General features: G+C 38.0%; 1 protein-coding gene across 1 annotated transcript in view; it reads left to right on the top strand.

The window, feature by feature from the left end:
- The window catches only part of spata5 (spermatogenesis associated 5), a 91,779-nt gene that overhangs the window by 29,205 nt on the left and 38,942 nt on the right, over positions 1–23,632 (top strand). The window contains exon 14 of the mRNA XM_053514206.1: positions 606–732. Within this exon, the coding sequence (XP_053370181.1) occupies positions 606–732 (127 nt within the window). The remainder of the gene's footprint in view (positions 1–605; positions 733–23,632) is intronic.

Raw genomic sequence — 23,632 nt, 5'->3', positions numbered from 1 at the left:
AAGTAGTGCTGGTGAATGATTGCGTGTACAGTTTCCACAGACAGATGTGTCTCCTCCCGCAAGCTGCCAAGAAGCTATCCGTCGGTTTTTAAGGATCAGGTGTTCCACTTGCAGAATTTCCACAGGAATGACTGCAGAAGGCTCCGGACCACCTCACGCCGGGATTATCATTCACGACCAGCCATCTTTGAAATGTTTGCACAGTTCTAATGTTTTATTGCACCTAAGAGTCTCATCTCCGTACTGAGTCTTTTGTAGTCTTTTGTATTCTCAAATGAATTCACATTTTATCACAAATCCCGATTTGACTTGAACGTCCCTTTGTATTATCCAACAATCTTTTTAATTTCTTTATATATGAAAATATGTTCATGGCTTTAATAAAGGACGCGTCATTTCTAAATAAAAAGATAGTCCCCATTATAGCAATTATAAACAGTTGATCCCAGGCCAGTCTCTAATTTATTTTTATGTATTTATTTATTTTACAAAAGGTTCACAGTTTACCTTTTAAACTTTATATCTGACAGTAGAGACTGCTTCCAAAAATCTCACCCTATTAATAGTCACATATTTTAACATTGTCTTCTTTTGTCCTGTTGCAGCTCGTCTCGATCGAGTGGCGTGGCCGACCGCGTCCTGGCGCAGCTGCTGACGGAGATGGACGGGATCGAGCAACTCAAGGACGTCACTGTTCTCGCCGCCACCAACAGACCGGACATGATCGACAAGGTAGGCTCTGCACTCCTGCACTTCGGACGCTACATCGGACATGATATGTATATGCATTTCTACTAAGCATATAGTGTGTTACAGGACACACTTGAAACAGTATACAATTTTGTCAGTAAAACATCGAAATGGGAATCGCTAGGGATCACCTGATACGATACCTAGGCACTGATTTGATTTGTATTGTGATTGATTGATGAAGTAACATAGTTTTATAAATATCTGTTTTCAAATTTTGTTACAATTCGGAAAAAAAAAACTTAGCACACAGGATGCAGAGCTGCCTGCTATTAAGAATAGTGAATAGTATAGAGTGCCACCTGTAGGATTAATGAGGAACTGCAACATTTTTATCATCTTAAATGCAACCAAGTATAAATAATTTTTTTTCAGATGAATAAAATTTTATAGCTTTAAAAATAAAATTGTGAAAACAAATCCAAAGATTTAGGATTCAGTTTGGCGATACATTAAACGCCACACAAATAATCGCGCGATGTACATGAATCGATTCCCCCCCCCCAACATTTTAAGTAAAATTTGTTTTTTGAATCCCAAAATTATCCACCAGAGGGCTTGTTGACAAGCGCTACACTAGGTACTACAGATAATAAAGACGAAGTTAGTGAATAATCATATTGCACACTGCACTGGTTTGAGACAATAAGGTAAGATGAATCACTACGCTTCCTTTTTATGTGTAATTTATTCAGGTTTCTCTTGCCTGTTTGCGTGTGTGAGTGTTTTGTTTGTGTTTGTTGATTGACATGCCCCTCCTTTTGAACCCTCGAGCACTTCCTCCAGCTCGTGTGGTTTTCGGAGGCATGCTGTGCGTCTGTTACAGCTGTCAAATCCCTTTAAAAAGGTTCTTAATACCTTTTGGGTAATATTATACAATGATATTTATATGTTTATATATATATATATATAAAAATGCAGATGAGCGTATGATGTCGCACTGACCGAGCAGTCATGAGCAACTTTGACAGATGGTTGACTGGCCAATAGTCTGGATGGGATTACTTTCTCCGGGTGACGTCTGTAATGACATTTTTACACACGTCCTTTGAGATAAAACTCTAAATTGAGAATGCCGCAGGGTGACTGAGTTTGAGCTGGTTTGGTTTTCTTGACGAACCTAGGTGTGTGCTTCACATGTACATGTAATGTATAAAAAGATGAGTAGTTGGGCGAGGACAGAGAAGTTTAAGTGAAACAGACTTTTTTCAGTCCAAAAAAAACCCAACAAATGGCTTTCTGGTCACTATGCAGAGTGTAGCTCCGAATGAGTGTGTATGCAATCTGCTCAATATATACTGTACAGTCAGATACAGTCAACTTTGGAAATGAAAAACTTATACATACACACACACACACACACACACACACACACACACACACACTGGGAAACCAACTGGATCACACACACGCACACACAGCATGCCACCAAAAACCACAAGAGCAGAAGGAAGTGCTTGGGGGTCGAGAGAAGGAGCACGTCAATCAAGAGGAGCACGGATGCGGCAGGCTACTGGTGTCTGTTTATTTGATCAGTGTTGAAAGAGAGAGCGATAGTTAAAGAGAGCCAAAGAGAAAGAGAGACGGGTAAGAGAAAGACAGAGACGGTCAGCCAGACAGAATGATAAAGAAACAGTAAGACAGGCACTCTGTTGTTCATCTACTCTTAAGTGTGTATGTCAAGGGTTTCTGGATCAGTACTGGGAGTCTGTTTCCTATGTGTGTTCACATACACACAAACACACTCGCGTCCACTCGAATACAGTGTCATGAAAAATGTGAGGAAAGTATTTGCCCTCTCCTTTTTTTTTTGTTTCTTTCTGAAAGAAAAATTTTTAAGATCATCAAAAATTCTACGATTACACAACATGTTTTTCATTCTTTCATCATCTAAACCACTTTATCCTGTATACAGGGTCACGGGGGGCCTGGAGCCTATACCAGGAGCCTTAGGGCACGAAGTGGGGTACATCCTGGAAAGAGTGACAATCCTTCGTAGGGCACACACACACACACACACACACACGCACGCATACTTGCACGCTTATTCACACACTATGAGCAATTTAGGACTTGGGATGAAACCAGAGTACTGGGAGGAAACCCACCAATCACAGGGAGAGCAAGGTGCAAGGCGACGGTGCTAACCACTAAGCTGCTGTGCCGCCGTTACACAAAGATAACCCCAGTAAATACAAAATACATATGTTTTTAAATGATGAATACATTTATTAAGGGAAAAAGCCTCTTCAAACCTGCCTGGCCCTATGTGAAAAAGTAATTGCCCCTTTTAACCTATAACTGGTTGTGCCATCCTTGGCGGCAACAACTGCAATGAAGTGTTTTTGCTATAATTCGTGTCTCTCACATCACTGTTCTTTGCAGAATTCTTTTAAATCAGTCGCATTGAAGGGTTTTTGATCATGAATGGATTTTCTCTCTCTTCATGATTTTCTCTCTAATTTAGTCGTGTCCAATTCCTCCCCGTCACTAGGGGGCTCCCACATTAGGGCAACTATTACCACTCAGTTGGGAGGGCTGAAGACTACTTAGTTGCCTCCAAACCACGTGACGCCAGCTGATCGCGTCTTTTCAAACTGCTCGCTCACGCACCGTTGGGGGCGGAGTAACACACTCGGAGGACAGCGCTATCCGCTCCTTCTGCTTGTCTGAGCTCACAGACGCCCCTGATTGGCTGTAGAGCCGTGATTAATAAGGGAGTACTAAGTACCTCTCATCTCTCCACTCTGAGAGAGCTCGGCCAGTCAGCTCTCTCTAGGCCTCCAGCTGCGAGAGGTTACAGCATCACCCGGGAATCAAACTCGCGATCTCCAGATAATCCACTGCGCCACTCAGATGCCCCTAAATGGCCTGTTTAGGGTCATGCACTCGAATTTAAGTTCGGACCTTGACTAGGCCACTCCAAGCTATTGACTAGGTTACTTTTGAGCTATTCAGAGGGGGACTTGCTTGTGTGTTCAGATTATTGTTCTGCTGCATAACCCAACTGTGCTCCAGCTTGAGGTCAAAAACAAGAATGGGGGCGAATGCTTTTTCACGGCACTGCACATGTTGGCATATTATACTTTTTAAAATTATTTAATATTAATTGTATCAACTAACGTGCTTCTAGCTTGAAATCTGGATTAAATTAGTATACTCCTTTATGGCAGTGCAGGTCCCTGCTGCTCTGCAGACATTGTACAGGTGTGTTTTTAGGAACATGACAAAGAGTTCAAGGTGTTGACACGACTTCAGAGTACACCAGATCTCAATTCGATCACATATCTGTGCCATGTGGTGGACAAACAAGTCAGATCCATGGACCTCACAACTTAGAGGACCTCTTGGTAGGACCCCTGAGGTCCTGTGGAGTTCATGTCTTAATGTGTCAGTGCTGTTTTGGCAGTACAAATAGGACCTGCACAATATTAAAAAAGATTACTTTGCCATGTTGGAATATCAGCAGTGAACTATTTTCAAGTCGCTTCATGTTTCTGCTAAAGCATTTTCTGATTTTTTTAATTTTACAAAAGAAGCCTGAAGATCAGATCTCTTTTAAAGCGAACACTTGCCATAGATTAAGTATGTACTGGCGGTTAAGGGAATATTGCATTCTTCTTCTTTACTATAGTGTGTTAGGGGTGTGTACTATAGGGGGCAATATTAGTTCAGTGGCTAAGGGGTTTATTCTGCTGATCAGAAGGTCCCCAGTATCATGGTTCTTAAGTGCGAACTAGGGCTGGACCAGAATATTTGAATAAAAAAAAACCTAATTTAACCCGTGACATCGATCCCTGCGAAACGATTCTTATTTGTGCTTAAATGACTAGCCCTTGCGGCAAACTTGTGTCATGTACACTCGGTCCGCGACCGGCACTCGTGAACCAGGAAGCATAAAAGGAGACAAGATGGCGCGGCACATCGCTCAGTCATTGAGTTTGCCCATGTCGCTTTCGCCGAGTGTGTGTTAATAGGACGCAGGTTAAATTGTGTTTATCCCTTGCTCCCCATTTGAGAGATTCCTTAAAACAATCGCGTGGTTATCCTGCCTACTCGTGTTACTCCGCGTTTGGGTTTACCATCCACGCTACAAAGGGCTAACCGCTAAAGCTACTCAGGTTAGTTCATGACAACTTGCCTGTACCCATATTACACAAAAATGCGAAAAACTTAAAAAATGCACTCACTTGCGTCCGCAGTAGTTGGATGAACTGTTCTCGACATAAAAATGCAACAGACAGACACACAGAGAGATTCCTGCCTAAATTAGAGATAAGAATATATTCAGCCCCCTCCTACCGAAGCTTCGAGTATTTGATGTTGATCACTACCGAATACTCGAAGCTCAAAAAATGGTATTCGGACCAGCCCTAGTGCAGACTCGATTTTACTATTTTATTATTATCCCGGTTCAATTTTATATTCAATATATATGTTTTATATTTTGTTACAATGAAACAAACTTAATCTTGTCCCACATTGCTTGCTGGTGTAGGAACAATTTAAAGTCTGCCACCAGTAGGATTACAGAGGAACTGCAAAGATTTACCACCTCAAAAAATCTATTTGGAAAATTGTCCCACAAATGAATTGTGTTACATTATTAATTGTTTCTTTTAATTAATTAATTAATTAATTTATTTATTTCTAGTAATAATAAAATATTTTTATTTAAGCCCTTTAACATATTTGTTACAAATGCTAAATATGCCTCATCGACCTATAAAACGCACTCAGTTTACCATTCAGTCGAGTTCATCAATGTTAAAAAAAAAAAACGGTAAGAATAATGCCCAATTCTTAATCTCATGCTCGATATTGTGTAGGTCCCATTTCTCAAATGTCTCATGCTACTGAATGTAGTTGGCGCCATTTGATAAGCCACCTGATAAGCACCCTCAGTAAAATCTTCATTCATTATGCTGAAGCAAGCAAAGACTTGTATAAAATTATGTGAAAAAACACACTAAGGCCGGTTTAGCTGATTTTGTTAACTTTAACAACCTGTAATTAACTACAATAAGTTAGCTTGGCTTCTTTGCTAATGCCACATTAGACTAGCATCCATTCCAGTATCTACTGTAACTGGCGAAGCTTCTTGCCAAATTCTGGCACATGTTTAACATTGCACAACGGCATTATTTTAGACAATTGCATGTGTATAGGAAATTACTTTTTAATATGAAATTATGACAAATACAGCTTTTATTTCTTATCAAATACTTTCATTTGCGTACTTGCCTGGCGCTGTCCCAGAGCACAACGTGAACAGAACTTCAGATTACATCTGCTGCTGCTTTGCTAATGTGTGAACGCTGAAGTGGCTTTTCATGTAGAGCAACTCTCACTGGAGTAAAATTCTCAACAATCCTCCTGAGCAATTTTACGCGCAAGTAGAAAAGCACAGTATCATAATTTTTATCCGTTACTGGTATCCCTAAAATGTATTTGTTATTATCAGTTCAAACATTTACTTTGTTACACAAAGTACATTTAAAAAAATTATCAACTTGTTTTTTTTTTACCTTCACTTGAATCCGTTTTGTAATTTTTTTATGTTGTAATATTAAACCTGTAATCTGTACCTTCACTTAATTTCAGCTACTTTGTCCATTCCTACTTTTAAGTGCACTTAATTTCACTATGCCTTTATAGGAGAATTAGATTTTTAGTGGACCGAATAAAGAGCACTTCTTTTGCACGTGTACTCTGCATTTTATGCCTTACCATAAAAAAACCCCCAAAAAAACGCGACTCTCGTTTTGCTTCATTTGCTTCACCGTGCAAACAATTTTTAAGGAATTCCTGGGCACTTCCTGCTTTGTGCAGTTCTTTAAAGTATATACTGAGCTGTTACACCTCACATACTTTCTTACTGGACAGACATTAGAAAATAGGGCACTTTATTTTAGTGCACTCTGGAGAGCACACTTTTACACTTGATATCCAGACGCCTTAGGATAGTCAAACAACTAGTGCAACTTACATCATTTAAAAGTGTATATGTATATATATTTTTTTACTTTAGAAACTTACTAGGTTTGAACCTGTGTGTGTGCTCTGCAGCTTTGCCCCTCCGCCGTAGCATGTCCCCGTTCCTTTGTTATTTCCTTCGCGTGTGTGGCAGCAGTTAAAGGATTTGCGTTCTTTTCTGCGTGTTTAATCTGAGGTTTTAATCTTTTGTGTTTCATTACCATGTGTGTGTATATATGTGTGTTTAATCTGACCTTGAATAATTGTTCCCTCCCAAACTGGACCCCTTAAAAAAAAAAGAAAAAAAATCTCCAAATGACCACCGTGGCGTCCCCGATGCAATTTAAAATTCTCCACACGTGATTACAAAGTTACACACTTTGACCTGTGCGACCTTTCATGCTTCAGAACGGCACGGAACAGAAGAACGATAAGGGAAAAGGAATGAGAGGAGGGGGGGGGGGAGGTGGACGAAATGAAAAGGTTTTTCACTAATTGCCTCTTAAGAGTCTTGAACTGACAGGAGAAAGGAGAGAAAGAGGAGGGAGAGAGGGTTAAGAGGCAAACCGTGAAATGGTGACTTAGAGGTTTGTGTGTGTGTGTGTGTGTATATGTGTGTGAAGGATTTTTTTTTTCTTAGTGAGGACCAAATGTCACATAATGATAGAATATATGATAAATTGAACCATGTGGGTTATTTTACTTGTCTTAATAAAGAAAAAAAGCTGTTTTACAGGAAGTCCAAAAAGACCCGTTTTAGGGTTCTGAAGTTAAAATGTAGGTTAATGTATTTCTAGTTTAAAGTGATTCTTCAAACAAATGAAATACACCAATGACATCAGTCATTAAACATAAAGCTATAGATACAAACTTGCCATAACAAACCTGCAAATTGTTTGATTAAAGCTTTTTTGTATTTATATTAAAAGTGAAATTGTAACTTTCTCCATTTTCTAACTTCTCATCGTGCAAATCTCCTAATATATCTAGCGAACTGATAATAACTTGCAGAATTCAAACTTGATGATTTGATACCGATGGTCCATTAGTAAACAAAATGATTATTTTTTTTAGTAAATAAAAAAGCTAGGGATAGCGAACAGCTTTATTTCTAGTTTTGTAAGTTAGCTAGGATGATGCTTGATAAAGATATTTAGCTTACAACCTACCGAAACAAATACCAATAATCATTTTAATGAGTTCATTTTTTTAATAGTAATTAAAATGGGACTTCACTAGTGCTTGTGTACCATGATCGGACTGCCTGCCTCATTTCTGATACGCTGGCCTCCTCTTCTGTAAATGTCAGTCGGTTTTACGCATTCATTTCAGCTTGTCCCAGGTTAACTTTAGTGCCACTTGTAATCGAAACTATTTGTATAACATAAATCACAACAGAATAAATGTACTAAGAAGAAAATTTTTCAGTATGTATAATTTTCAGAACTTTTTGAGAGGCGTACTTGGTCATGTAACTAAGGGATCTTTATAATATTTAAAGGATAAACATGACGAGGAAAAAATATGTAAAGATTTTTCACATGTAAATTAATCTATATTTTCGTTTTTGTGCTGCAAGTTGTGTGCCTTTTAAAAAGCAAACAAATTTTTTTTATGTATGCTACTACTTTATATATATATATATATATATATATATATATATATATATATATATAAAAGCATTTTGTATATCTTTTTTTATGTATACATACATTTCTTAAAGTTAAGGTATTTATTGAGACAAACTGATAATAAAGATATTATATAATAAACTCTACTGATTCCAATGGAAAATTTGAGCGATATACACTGCCTGGCCAAAACAACAACAACAACAACGAAAAAACACTATTTCAGAAGGGTCGAATTATTGGGCTGCATCAAGGGAGAAAAACAACTGAGGAGATTTTAAAATACTGGAACTGGTTACTGGTTAAGAACCCTTCAACACATTATCAATATCTAAAAGGATAGTGCTGAACCATCAACCAAGGGAAGCTGCTTGGTTTATGGTTAGCTATGTTTAATCAGTGAAAGAAGAAAAAAGTTTGTTTAGGAGCATACAGATTGGACTTGGAGCGATGAAAAAGGGTCATGTGGTCATGTATTGATTGGTCTATCAGGGTAAAAGGGGCAGTGCATGAAGCGATGTGCCCATCTTGCGTAGCGCCCACTATACAAGCCTCAAGTCTAGGCTTAGCAACGTTAGGTGGCAATAAAATTAAATCAGGTGACGACCCAAATGTAGTAAATGCTCAGGTTATCACCTTAATGGAGTTTTTCTTCTCTGATGGCACAGGCATGTTCCAGGACTTAAATTGTGAAACAGTGGTTCTGGGAGCATGAGGAATTATTTTTACACGTGTACAATAAAAAGGTTTGAAATCTGTTTAAGTTGGTTAGAAATTTTGAGCAAGATCTTGACACTACCTGGCGCATTTCGTAACTTAGTACATTTTCCTATAATTACATAAACTATAAGTGAAAAGTATAGACTTACAATAAAATATTTAAGATAAAAAGTTTATTAAGTAAAAGAAAAATGGAAATGCAAGTAAAGGACCAATATATTAAAACTAAACCTAAGAACAGTTACCACATCTGGAATTCAGGTTGTAAGGTTATCACTGCAGTAGCTAAATGATACTTGTAAAATATACAGCCTACAGTAAGTAACACTTATTGAGTCCATGAGGTTCTTTTGTAAGGTTGAGGTCATGAAGCACTCCCTCCGTCTTGACCAGAAGAGAATAAAGTACAAATAAAGTTAGATAAATCCAAACAGAATAAAGTTAAACTAAAAATAAACTTGCATTCAAGTCAAGTTTACACTAAGGATCAAACTTCACAAAGGAAATATTTAAAGTAAGCAAAGTACAATGTGCAGAAATGTAATTATTACATCTAATGTTTTATTAAAGTGGAATTTGCTCTGTTCCTATAATAGAAAACAGCAAGAGACATTAATCGAACAACATACACGTTCAGCAACATCTGGCCTTTGTTTTTCTTTCTTACTTTTTTTTCGTTACATTATTTTGTATTGTTTTACTGATTGTTGAGTTCACTTCTAGCCATAAGCATGGTAATATCCCAAGGTCTTCTCAGATAGTATGCTAATCAGTAATGCTGTATATTTTGACTCCCAAAATGTCATTTAGTCTACGGTCAGAGCTGTGTGTACAACAGCAACACTTGCAAAACTAATCGGATGAATGTGGTATTGTGTCTAGATGTAAAGAATCTCCTGATGACTCTTCCAACTTTCCAACTTCTAATGTTCTCACCAGATAACCGAACACAACTATAATATAATCCTATAAAGGCCAAAACATGCTATTCAGATGAAACTTAGCCAATTAAGATTTCACATGAAAAGACATGGAACTGAAAAGTATATTATTCAAAAATGCAAAATTAAGATATTGCACCATGAGTTTGACATGGTTACGGACACTACAGATTTTTTGCTTTTTAAGCTTTTAACAAAAACTTTTTTTTAAGGTCATACAGTGTATCCTTTTAGAAGCTTGTACCAATTTTATTATCAATACTCATAAAGAAATCTAAAATTAGTTAGTTTAAATGAGTATTGTTTGTAGTGAGACAATATAACACTAAAGAATTGTCATTTTTGGTGCACATATGAAATCATCTCTCTAATAGTTGGTTGAATTTAGCAACTTAAAGTAAAGTAGCTTCTTTGGCACACACATTTTCTGGACTATATGTATTACATAAAAACATAAAATCAGCACCATTACTGTGTTTTGGCCATAACTATAACAGACCACAACTATGCCTAGTATACAGTAAAAATAAATACAATACAATGGTTATAGCTTATTATTTTAACATTAATAAGCTATAACCAATGATCAAGTCTCAAATTAAGGTTATGCATAAGCATTCATTAAATGTATTAAAATGTTAGTAAGAAACACATGCATTTATTAAAATATATAAGGATAAAATAAAGATTATTGCTAATTAATTACAAAATATTAATTATATACTGGGCTCTGGTGTTGTGTTGTAAATATTAAACCCTGTTTCAACCTCAGTTTTGAATTTGATCAGTTAACAACTACAAATGTGGTAATTACTAATGCTGGTCGTGTAATGCTAGCTACATGATTTTTGGTTATTTCCCTTTTTTTTATGAATTTGAACAAAAACTATTTACATATCACTTTTAATCTTTTACATATCACTAAGCATGTCAGTTGCTATGACATTTTAATAATTTTACTCGTTTTTTTTTTATCTTTATATCTTATTAAGCTGTCAATCATAAATTTCAGTGTTTGGGCATTTCAGTTTATTTTTGTCAGAATTGTCTTAAGCAGCTATAAGCATACAGTAATATTATGACCACCCACCTAATATTGAGTAGGTCAGTTTGGCCCTTGTGACAGTACAGGTGACTGTACAGTTACAATATATTGTTACACTGGCACCTGGAAATGGTTGGGACATATTAGGCAGCAAGTAAAACATTTCATCCCTGAAGTTGGAAGCAGACAAAATGGGCAAGCGTAAGGATTTGATGGACTTTGTGACGGCTTGACAACTAGGTCAAGACCTACCAGTAGTGTTCCAAGGAATGAAAACCAGTGGACTTGGTCTTGGGTGGCCTAGGCTCATTGATGCACACGGAGAACGAAATCAAGAGAGTACTTTCAAAATAAAGTACTTGTATTAAATGTCTGTAATTGGCATTTCAATGTTTTACAGCGTTCTTTATTTTAAGTATTATGTTCTTCTGCAATTTTTTTCAGAATTTTTGTGTTGCCTTTATCTCAAAAGCAAATATTGGCAGAAAAAAAAATGCAACCTCTTCTCGACCCCTCACCCAAACTGGCAGCAATATCATACGTGTTGAATATTGCGGTACGCTGCATAAGCGATTATCAACACATGCACATGCACATTTTTTTGTGTTGATGTTTTCAGACCAGCTGTTCCAGTTGTCCAATTTCCACAGTGAAGCTTAAGCTCTAAAATTCATTCAGGGGAAAAAAAAAAAAGGGAAAAACCACATAATGTGAGGGGAACCGCAGCGGTAGTGTGCTTTTTGGTCCAAAAATCTTCCCGGAGGAGATCCATAACCCTCAGAAACCACCAGAGGAAGAGTATTATTTGTGCAGAACAGGAATTCCACCACATTTACTGGAGGAATGTGAATAGGTGATATGTTTCTAGTGTGTTGTTAACAACAGCTTATGAAGAGTTTTTTTTTACTTGACAGTTTTTTTTACTTGACAGAAGTACAGTATAATACTTTTTAACAAGACTGTACAGAATATTCTGATTGTAGCTGTCATTATAATGGCCCATTTCACCAGCCTGCAGGGTCGTGCTTGGAGCTTCCAGTAAAGTCACAGTGTAGGTGAGGTAATCCAAAGCAACTCAGTTTGAAAAGAATCCTGGAGCATCCATCATCCTGTGACTGCTACAAGTGTGGATTTAAACAATAATTAAATTGTAGTGCCTCAAACAAGCCTCTTGGATGGGTGAAAACAAGCAAATAGCTAATCTTGATATGTTTGCAGAATAGTTATGGCCGTTTAAAAAAGGCTTAAAAGAGTGTGATTAAATTAGCTTGGGTAAGTAAACCCTTAATCCCCTGGTTATTATAATAATAATAATAATAATAATAATAATAATAATTATTATTATTATTATATAGCTGTACAGCTGCTTAAACATGCAATAACTAACACGTGTGTGTGTGTGTGTGTGTGTGTGTGTGTGTGTGTGTGTGTGTGTGTGTGCATATGAGTAGTGTTTTTGTGGCCTACTAAATGATCTTATTCCGCCAGAATGCGTGTGTGAGCACATTTATGTTTTAACAACCCTTTTATGCACAGTGGTAAATAACCCATCTTTACATCCTGAGGGTGTGTGTGTGTGTGTGAGTGTGCGTGTGTCCGGGAGAAGGATCCCCAGGCTGGTATCAAACTTCAAGCAGCGTATTAGTGTCATATTTCTGAAAACAGCGCCTCGGAAGGTCTCCTGCTTGAGCTCGTCAGCAGCCCGAACCGAGTCTCTGTCTCATATAAAACACTTTTAGCTGATGAAATGCGTCTTCGTTTTAGTCGAATTTAAACCTTTTTGTTAAAATAAAATACTTTAAGAGCTGAGATGACTATTAGTGTGTGTCTGAAGGAATGTGGGTTTTTTGTGAGGACTAGATGTCCATAGTAAGCTGGGAATAAAGCTGGGCACTCACAAGTCACTATGTCTTTGTGTGGACCTTAAGGCCTTGTTGAAATGGGAAGACGGTGGTGGTTTGGCATTGTGGGACGTGTGTGTGTGTTAAAAAAAAAAAAACTTGTTGGATCTTTATGAATACTTCCTCATTAAGATGGGAGTTCATGGTGGTTCTGGCATTGTGGGGACTGTGTGTGTCTGTGGGTTTTTGTGAGGACTTTACTTCCCTATTAAAATGGCAGTGCATGGTGGTTTTGATGTTGTGGGGACCGTGTGTTGTCACAGATCTTCAGGTCGTTGTTCAATCGCTGTGTTATATTGTGTGCACGGTGATGTGTTTGCTGTTTCACTTCATCTCTTTCCTGACACTTCTTTCTTGTACTTTGTGCAATTTGCACAGTGTTGTTTATTATGGAGTTGAATTTTGAGCTGTGACCTTGGTGTAAGGTGCTCATGACTGGAGGGATAATGAAATCTATTCGACTTTATGACAGAGTGGTTGTGTGTGTGTGTGTGTGTGTGTGTGTGTGTGTGTGTCTCGAAAGTGTGATAAACCCACAATAAGAGGATGCATTCTCCTCATTTGTGTGTTTCTGAAACACAAAATTCTTTTGTCAATGTTCCAAATATATGTGTGTGTGTGTGTGTGTGTGACAGATTAACAATGTGGTGTGTGTGTGGGTGGGTGGGTGTTTTATACCTTCAAAAGAGGATCTTATAGGATCTTTTCTGTTATGGCTGTAAATACAGGCCTGCATAAAAGATTTTCGGCAGGGGACTTTCTTGCGTTGAATGGAGTCATTTAAAAAGCTCACGCGGCGTTTTACACGCAGGCCGACGTGTAGCTGCACGACTCTGCTGTGAAAAGAGGAAACGGATCTGGCGGCTCACGGAGGTGGCTGTTAAAATGCCGATATTGAACGAGCCTTTTCATAATCCGTATTCCGTGAGCTGCCGTCGCGTTCTTCTCTCCTCCTCCTTTTCAACCGTTGAAAAATGGCCCGAGCGGGCTTTAGATGATACAAAAGATTAGCCAACACACACACACCACTTCCGATGCCGGGCTTAAAGGAGGAGAAGGGGGCGGAGGGGAGGGGGGAGTCAAAAAAAAAGGGAGAGGGAGCAAGAGCCAGAGAGAGAGAGCAGGAAATGAAGGGCTTTTGTGAGCTGATATCTGGCAGCGTGTAGCGTCTTGCCTCCTGGCCGGACCACCGGGCCTTTGGAATGCCTTCAGCTCAGGAAATCTCTTTGCACATACAAAACACACACTTACACAACTGCACTCTGTGTGTGTGTGTGTGTGTGTCTATATATTTCATACATTTCAATTATTATTACACTGTATAATTAGAGAAAAAATATCTAGGCATTTGTTCTGACCAGGATTGTGATTGAGAAAGTTTTCTATAAAACGTTCGGAACAGTACATGATATCAAACATCTGCTAAGCATCATTACGCACTTATCCTGTGCTGACATGATAAGAATCAGATGAAATGTTGCATTCACGCGTGGCATTGTTTGTTTATCCAACCATAGTGCTCAACATTAAAAACCAGTGTCATGACGAGTGAAGGGAAATAAAACTGTCTTAATTACATTTTAAAATGTAAAATAAAGACCTGTAAACATTTGTAGACGCGCAGCTGTGGATACATGCATGGTACAAATTCTTTTTATGGTTCGCCTCATCAGTCACCAATGGCAAGTTTTAGTTACGAAATGATTCATGCAGCACGATCTTGTCAAATTTGTATTCTGGTATGGAAATGCATACAATAAGTGAAAATACTTACAACTTTACAAAAAAAAATCACTCAATGTTTACTTCTGATTGCAGAGAGAACTTGTTTTAAAGCACTAAATCTAATACAATATTGTTGCTATAGTTTCAGCTCTTTTTCCTGATGGGTGCTCCACCTAAACAGGTTAAAAACATGTGCTCTTGTTGACAAGGTAAAGTTTTCTCTGAGGAGACGTTTATTTAGCATTTTTGTCTCCAGTGTCGGGGGATTGAAACCATCAGAGGTAAAGCTCTAACTTTTTCTGACATGGGAAAGTCTTCAGGATTTTTTTTTTTGTTGTGGTTTTTCAGTAACAAAGCAAGCTGCATTCTTGTCTAGATATTACAAGAAAGAAATAAAAAAAAAAGACACTGCTGAAGGAAGGATGGTTTATAGCGGTTTGCAAAGTTCCGCAATGTTAAATGTAACTATAATCGAATAAAAATTATGACTTGATTTTTTTTTGTAGTTAATAAAAGAAATTATAATGGTTGACAAATTGCTGTGGTACGCAACTTGAACAAAACATTTCCGCATGTGCAGTTACTGAAAAAGTTTCCAATTTGCTTCAAAGTTGGGCAAGGTTATACCACCCAGTTGTTGATTAAAGTCACTCATTTGTTCTGTGTAGAAAAGTGTCTTTTAATGCAAAATTGGAAATAAAACTACAGGTAAATATTAGTTTTATTGTACAAGTAAAGCTTTACAATGAAACCTTGTTTTAAAACTTTTTAAAACGTCATTTAAAACAAGTTGTTTTTACTTTGCATACTTTTGTTTCTAAATCTTTCTACTTTATCTGTAAGATTTTTAGAATTTAAAATATTTGTTTTTATTATAAATTAAATACATAGTTTCAAATGGCATATATCTGTTTAAAACGTCTATAAATCTATTAATTTTACATGCTTTATTTATAATTCTAGTAAGAAAATAGTTGGAAAAATGTTTTGTAGTTGTTTTTTTCTTAACAGTACGTAAGAATTTTCGAAGCTAAAATAAGTTTTTATTTCAATCAATTTCAAAAGTTTCACTTTGCATATTTGTGCTTAACACATTCTACCTAACTATTTGTAGTAGTGTTTTGCAAAATAATTTCACTTTGCATATTTTGCTTAAAACCTTTCTTCTTAACTAGGAATAAAAAAAACTTTTAATTATCTTTATTGTTAATCAAATTCAAAGATGTTTTCACTTTGCATAATAAATTAACAGTATATTTCTTTATTTTTCTTTGTGTTAATGTGTATATACAGTATGTTTATACTAATGCATTATTTAATAGGGATGGGAGTAACCAGGGGCCACTCGATACAATATTATCACAATACCTAACGCATAATACCAAATATTTTTTTTTGTGTGCGTGATTATTATTATTTTTAATTCCTAACAAATAATTCCTAACAAAGGAATTTTTAATTCCTAACAAATTTTTATAAAAATTTCACTGTCAATTTTATAAAAAGTACAGTAGAGATCGAGTGTTTGAAAACACTATTACAGTGTACACGTATCAATGAAAGCACCATTAGGAAACTGTTGTGTGTACCTTCCTGTGCAAGTCAACACCTCCAAATCCTCTCTTTCTCTCTCTCTCACTGACTCACTCACTCACTCACTCTCATACACGCACACACACACACAGGATCATCAGTCTACTCCTGGGAGGATCGCAGTAGCAGCAGGGGCTCATGGGAGGGGCTGTTATCCCAAATAATACCCCTATTGTCTACCCCATAGTTCTGGGAACTACCCCAGACCCCCTTCCATTACCTACACCCCTCCCAATGCCATATTACAGGTGGATTATGGGTAAGTTTGAGGATTTGGACAGGGCAGAGGAGATTCAGTAACGTTTTTTTTTTCTTTCCCTCCTTGTACTGAAAGTGGCACATTTCCTTAATGGGAAGCCAAATCTGAACAAACAGGGGCTTTTTTGTCACCAATAGAGGAGTAACAGAATCCTGCCATAGTGCCCTAATCTGCCCCGTCATCTCGGCCTCCGTTTCACACGGCCATTGTGGAAAGAACGAAATTGATCCTGCAACTTCTGCCAAGAAGAGATGTATTTCTGCCTTGTAGCAGTCTGATGCACACCTTCATGGCTTCATAAGCCAAGAGAAGCTCGGTGTGTTTATATCTCACCATCCCTACTGCTTTTACTCGATAGGGACACATCTCATCAAATAATTTATCAATTTATACTCTCCTGGTCAATTAAGTAGCAATAAAAAAGTATTTATTTGATTACTTCTAATAATAGCAATAACTATTTATTCTCATGAAGCTCAAAGTGCCCCCTAATTCCCCCATACATGTATCAGCAGGAAGGGCTTTCCACCCAGCACCTTCTTTCTAAAAAAAAAAAAAAAGCACCTAGTGTGAAAGCAGCACTATTCTTCCAGAGCTTAGTACACCCTCCCCTCACCCACCGCCCCTTTGAGTTTTTCCCCTTTGCTCTCAGTATTTAAGATTCATCACTAGAAACTTTAAACACTTATTAGCATATAGCCATATATTCCCATTTTGCCTGAGGTACAGCAATGCACATGTGATTTAATATCGGATTTCTTAGAGAGGTCTGCAAGCCTGAACAGGACAGCAGACATGTTCGCTTCCAAGAAAAGCAAGATTAAAACGTGAAAAGTGAGAAGTGCAGCTTTGTTAAGGCATGGGATTTGAGATAATGATGCAACCTTAATGTAAATGTAAGTCTTCCGTTGATTAGAGTTTGTGAAACATTCAAGAACGTAAAGGCTTAAAAAAACATACCATAAGACACATGGTTTAGACGAGTGCAGTACTTGAGCTACTATAGTAAGTAGTTTTGACAGGGGCTAAGTTGCTTCATGAAATAAATTTCATGACTAAAAAATTTACTTCTTGCTCTTAATAAAATGTTGCAATTCTTACTATGGAATAAAAGCAATAAAACACATCAGGTTGTGCTGTTATAGCAAAATCTTGCAGGTTGTTGTTGATTTCCAACAACAGTACAAGTCAAGTCAGTGTTCAAGTCAAACCGGTCAATCCCAGTGTTTCACCAAGGCTTGGATACCATCAAGGTAAAAAGTTTTCCTAGTACACCTGAGCCATGAACCAATTGCCTGCTACATGTCAAAAACTCTGGCCTCCCAGGAGTTCCTTTAATGGCTCAAAGATATGGAAATGGATTGGAGCCAGGTCAGGACTATACGCGGATGTGGCAATAACTCCCAGTGGACGTCTTGTAATTGTGCAAAAGAGTGTTGGTGAGTGATTGTGTGTACAGTTATCACAGACAGATGCGTCTCTTTCGCAAGTTAGCAAAAAAGTTATCCGTCCATTTTCAAGGATCAGGCGTCCCATTTGCTCAATGTCCACAATGTGTGCAGTGGGCTCCGAGCCACCTTAACCGAATCATTATTCTCACACACACGGGTGTCTTTTAAAACATTTGTACCATTTAAATGTTTTATCTGCGGCTAAGAGTCTCATCGCCGTACTGTGCTCGGTTTTACACGTGAAATTTCATCCCAATCCCGGTTTTACTTTACTTGAACGCCCTCCAACTCGCATATGTTAAAACAAATGCACATTACAAATGTCATTACACATCACAAATTGGTAATAAAAATGTAATTGACATTTTTGATGCATGTTTGATGCGGAGTATGCCACAAAAAATATTATACACACTTATGTAAAAAAAAAAAAAAAAAAAAGATGAGAAATGAAAATTAGCACTGCTCTTAAAAAATATTTCAACAATTCATTGAGTTTTGTCAAAACTAGCTGAGAGTTCTGTTAGTTTATATGCTAATGCTTGTAAACAAGTAAAACGTTGTAATGTGTTAGCAGTATGGTCTGCGCTACAACATTAAGAATAGACCCACTACAATGATTTATGAGACAATTAGGTTGAACAATATACAGATAAAATGTAGGTTATAAATAAGCTTACCAAATTAGCTCGTAGTTATGATAAATGTTGCTCTTAACACTAACCAAACAGTTCTGTAACCTGAACGGCGCTAACTGTAAAACTTAGCTATAGATAGGGATAGCGCAGTCTGTATAAGCATCAAGAGTTACTAGCATGATGCTAGCATTGGAGCTAGCTCTTTCATAGCAAGCAAAAAGATGCTTCAAGGTTTCTTTGATACACTTTTGTGTTTTAATAGTGCACAAAAATGGCAAATATGAAGAATAAACAAATTTTAACTCCAGAAGTTGTTGTTCTGAGGTGCTCCGTTAGCATGAAATGCTAACTGAAAATTGGGCGAAGCTTTCTCTCTGAAGAGTCCAGAAAATAGTTTCTCCCTCTCTCTTTCTCACACACACACACACACACACACTGAGGGATGATTGTCGTGTATTTTACTATTTTGGAGGTCAGAAGGTCTCTTCCTGAAGCGGAGTGCCTGTGAGTGGGAAATAGTTCAGATATTCCCAGAGTATTTTCCTCTAGGGCTAATCTCTCATCTCTCCTTTCATCCCTCGTTCTGTCACACACATACAGACACACACACACACACACACACACAGAGTGAAATACATCACCTAAGGGAAATACAGCAATTTTAGCTCTTTCCTTCTCACTTGCTTTAACCACCCCCTTCCTCGCCCTCTCTTGGCCTCCTCTCTGTTCTCTTTGGCGTCTCTCTTTTCCTTCCTTCCTGTCTCTCTCTCCCTCTCTCTCTTTCTCTCTCCCTCTCTCTGTGTTAATGGCTCCCCTGTTCGAGAGTGAGGGAGTCTGCCAGCGTTCAGTTCACACAGGGGAGATTCATTATGGCCTCGCTAACAGCACACACACACAAAGAGAAGGACAGAGAGAGAGAGAGACAGGAAAAGTGACAGATCTATCTATCTATCTATCTATCTATCTATCTATCTATCTATCTATCTATCTTTGTTTCTCTCGTTTAATATTTATCTCACTGCTTTTTTTCTCTCTTTTAATACAATTGATCGCCTGCTTGAAAATCTGCTGAATCATGTATCCGTCTGTCTCACAAAGTGACTCCTAGTGACAGAAAAATGTGGCATTTAACGATTGCTTTCTAGTTTGTGTGTGTGTGTGTGTGTGTGTGTGTGCGTGCGTGCACGGTGGCACGGTTGCCGAGCACGGCTTAGTGACTACCGCTGTGTGGAGCAGTGTTTACTGCTGAGTCGTAGGCGGCAGGAAGTCGCATGCATCTCTCACGACATGGACACACACACACACACACACACACACACACACACACACACAGTCAAAAAGCATCCCTTACCAACACATTTCACATTAGACATGGACATTTAAGTGAAATGAACTGCATTGTGTGTATGTGTGTGTGTGTGTGCGCGCGAATCTGACAGAAGTAGTAAAGCAGACCCTGTCATTCTTTATGTACGTCCCTCTTTTTATGAGAATAACACAAATAAAAACAGCGCAGCAGAGACGTGGGGATGACAGCGCGGTGTCGTTTCCTAACGCACAGATGGAAAAGAGTTCTGCTTTTTGTCAGTAAATCGTTTCTTCGTTTCTCGGCCTTCTCTCTCTCGGAGAGCATGCACGGTTAAAACCTGATCGCGTGAAGCCCGGCGTCTGTTGGATAACTTACGCAGACATTCGCTTTAGCTTATGTCTTGAGTGGCCGGAGTTTAAAACCAGCCCTGCTTTTCAGGAGATGCTTTAAACGATGGGAAACCTTAAGAAAAAGTTTGTTTAATTTAGATTTTTCTGTATCTGTAGTGTATGTGTAATTTACCACAGACTTTTTCTTTTTCCAGTACTTAGGAAAGAACAGAGATGCTCTTTATGTCACATAAAGATGCTCCTATGTAAGGATTAGGAAGCTTTGCAGTTGTAGGAAAATAATCAGAAGCAGGTAGTAGAGACTATGTATTGCGATTCTTTTGAGAAATCATATATATATATATAATATATATACAGTATATTTGCACTTGTGTTCCAGTTCTGCTATAAATCCTACAGGTGGTACGCTCTAAACTATTCTCACATTGGCAGGCGGCACAGGGTCCCGTGTGTCAGGAGCAAGTTTGTTTAGAATTTGAAAATTAATTAAGGTTAAATCAAAAGTTTTGAGAAGGACACAAATATTGATTTTCACAAAGTTGGAAAAAGGCTTGGCCAGAGAGGAAAAGGTGAGCCCTACCTTCAGTCCTGTGTCATGCCAGCAGTAAAGCATTTTGAGGCCATTCATGTGTGGGGTTGCTTCTCAGCCAAGCAACTTCTCCCAACCATTCAAGAGCAGTTTGGTGACAATCAATGCCTTTTCCAGCATGATGTAGCTTCGTGCCTTAAGGCAAAAGTGATAACTAAGTGGCTCTGGGAATAAAACGTGGAAATTTTGCGTCCATGGCCAGGAAAATCCCCAGACCTTAATCCCGTTAAAAATGTGTGGTCAGTCCTCAAGAGATGGATGGACAAATAAAACTCCACAAATTCTGACAAACTAAGAGCATAAATTATGCAAGAATGGGCTGCCATCAGGCAGGATTCGACAGCAGGCCAGGGCGAATCGCAGAGGTCTTAAAAAAAAGGGGCCACACCGCAAATTGACTCTTTACATGAACTTAATGTAATTGTCAATTAAAGCCTTTAACACTTATGAAATGCTTGTAATTTTACTTCAGTATACCGTAGTAACATCTGACAAAAAGATCTAAAGACTTTGTAAAAATAAATATTTATTTCATTTTCGAAATATTTGCCCACGGCTGTATGTATCGTGATATTGTATATGCTGGTTCCTGGCGATTCCCATTCCTATGCAGATGCTATGGTTATTGACATCAAGTAATTCGTAACATCACCATCATCATAATAAGTGTTTTATTTTCCTTTTGCTACACTAATTTATGGATTTTTATTCATTTAATACGTTTTTTTTTTGCTAATTCCTATTCAAATTTATGATACATAAATACGTTATAATTTGAATATATATAAATACGTAGCTAGTTCATGTTACATATGACTCTAGCTATAAACAAACATGACAGCAGCAACAACAAATAAAAAAACGCAGCTCCTCACGATATCCTTAATCCTCCCTCCCGTGTCGGAAGCGTTGTTGCCTTAAAACTTAGTTACGAAGCTCTGACTCTGGAGACTCCTCCCAGACAAAATGGTGTAAACATCCTGTTACTGTAGGAACGTTGACGAATTAAAACAAATATGTTACTATAAACCTTTGTAGAAATTAACATGTTCTGCGCATAATTCATAGCAGCTATATCCCTTTATATCGATCAGTAAAGCTTAAGACCTTAAATAGGTCAGACCTCAATCAGGAAAATTTGTTTTGAACAGTAGCCATTTGTGTGTGTATGTGTGTGTCTCTCTCTCTCTTACTCTCTGTCTCTGTCTCGCTCTCTTTCTTTCTTTCTTTCTTTCGTTCTCTCCGTGTGATTACAGCATTGGGTTTCTGCAAACACAAACAAAAGGAGCCTGGAAGCGGCTACACGGAGCAATTAGGCTGCGGAAGCCACTAATTAAAACCTGCACGCTCGACAGATTGCATCAGGGCTGATTTTGCTTTCTTGTGTGCAGCATGCTGTCAGTCCCATACTGCCGTACTGTACACGGCATTCCGCACACACTCAGGAACAAACAACAAACGGCGCGCTTTCTGCGCTCTCGCGGTGAACGTCCCCGTGGGCCCTTTGCACATACTGAAGCATTTAAAAGTTTGACATGCTTCACATGCTTACACAAAATGGCCTCTCGGATATTACTCCAGCACTGTTTGGTGTTGTGAATTATCTGAGCTAGTTTTGCTCACAAACATTTAACACTTATTTAAACTACTCGAGCTTCAAACTTCTGTACTTTTCAGCATAGGGTTAGTTCGATTTTGTGCGTTTACTTGAGATGCGATTCGAGCCACATCCTTTCTCCACCACTAAGGTTCCGGCTGGAGGCTAATCTGGAAGCATTTTGCACGTTTCTGCTTCAAAAGCCAGAGCTGTTCTTGGCCGGTAGAATGAGTTCAGTTCCTGCACTCAAGTGCTTCTGGTCTGGAAATGAGACGTAAGGTGGAGTTTGGGTTGAATAACTGTGGCGCTTGACAATATCTCGAACGTGAGTTATGCGCAGAGTGGACATTAAAATGAGGCATGAACAGCACTGGGTTTGAAAACTACTTGTTTTATGCTGCATTCACTGTACCACAGAAGTAAGAGCAATTATGGCTTTTTAGACCTCCATACATTCAAGGTAAAAAAGTAAGTGGGGGAGGTGGATTGGAGGCGCCATGGATTTAGATTTGTGTCAAAAAATAAATGAATGAAACTAAAAAGTAGACTGAAAATCATTGCCAAACAAAAAAAACATTAAATAGTATAATAATAATAGTAGCAGAAGTAGTAACATAGCGTATCTATTATGTAATATCTATAACTTATATCCATATTATGTCATTATGTCCTTATGTCCATATTCGTTCATTCATTCATCTTCTATACCTCCCGCCAGGGGGCCTGTAGCCTCCATATAGCCTGTCATATACATCGATAATGAACCCCAGAATATTAAAACAACCATTACACAAAAGTCTAGCAGAGATTTTTTGAAATTTTAGCACTGTATCATCCGCCCATGTTGCAAGTTTGTACTAAAGACTTAGGAACTGGAACAAAACTTATACACTTTTTACTTCACTTCAGTTTGACCTCACTTTGATTACGGCACACACAAGCTTATGCAATGTCACAACATTTATTTTCTGTCCATAGTTGCATTTACTTCTGTTCAAGATCTTGTATTGACAATTTACAAGTTCAAGTTCAAGTAGGCTTTATTGTCACTTCAACCATATACAGTTAGTACACAGTGAAACGAAACAACGTTCCTCCAGGACCAAGGTGCTACATGCAACATAAACTTACAACATAAATTAACAGAGAAGCTAAAC

This window comes from Clarias gariepinus, chromosome 16, assembly GCF_024256425.1.
Source record: "Clarias gariepinus isolate MV-2021 ecotype Netherlands chromosome 16, CGAR_prim_01v2, whole genome shotgun sequence".
In the NCBI taxonomy this organism is placed as follows: domain Eukaryota; kingdom Metazoa; phylum Chordata; class Actinopteri; order Siluriformes; family Clariidae; genus Clarias; species Clarias gariepinus.
The sequence above is the reverse complement of the archived record's forward strand: the minus strand, read 5'-3'. Positions and strand labels throughout refer to the sequence as shown.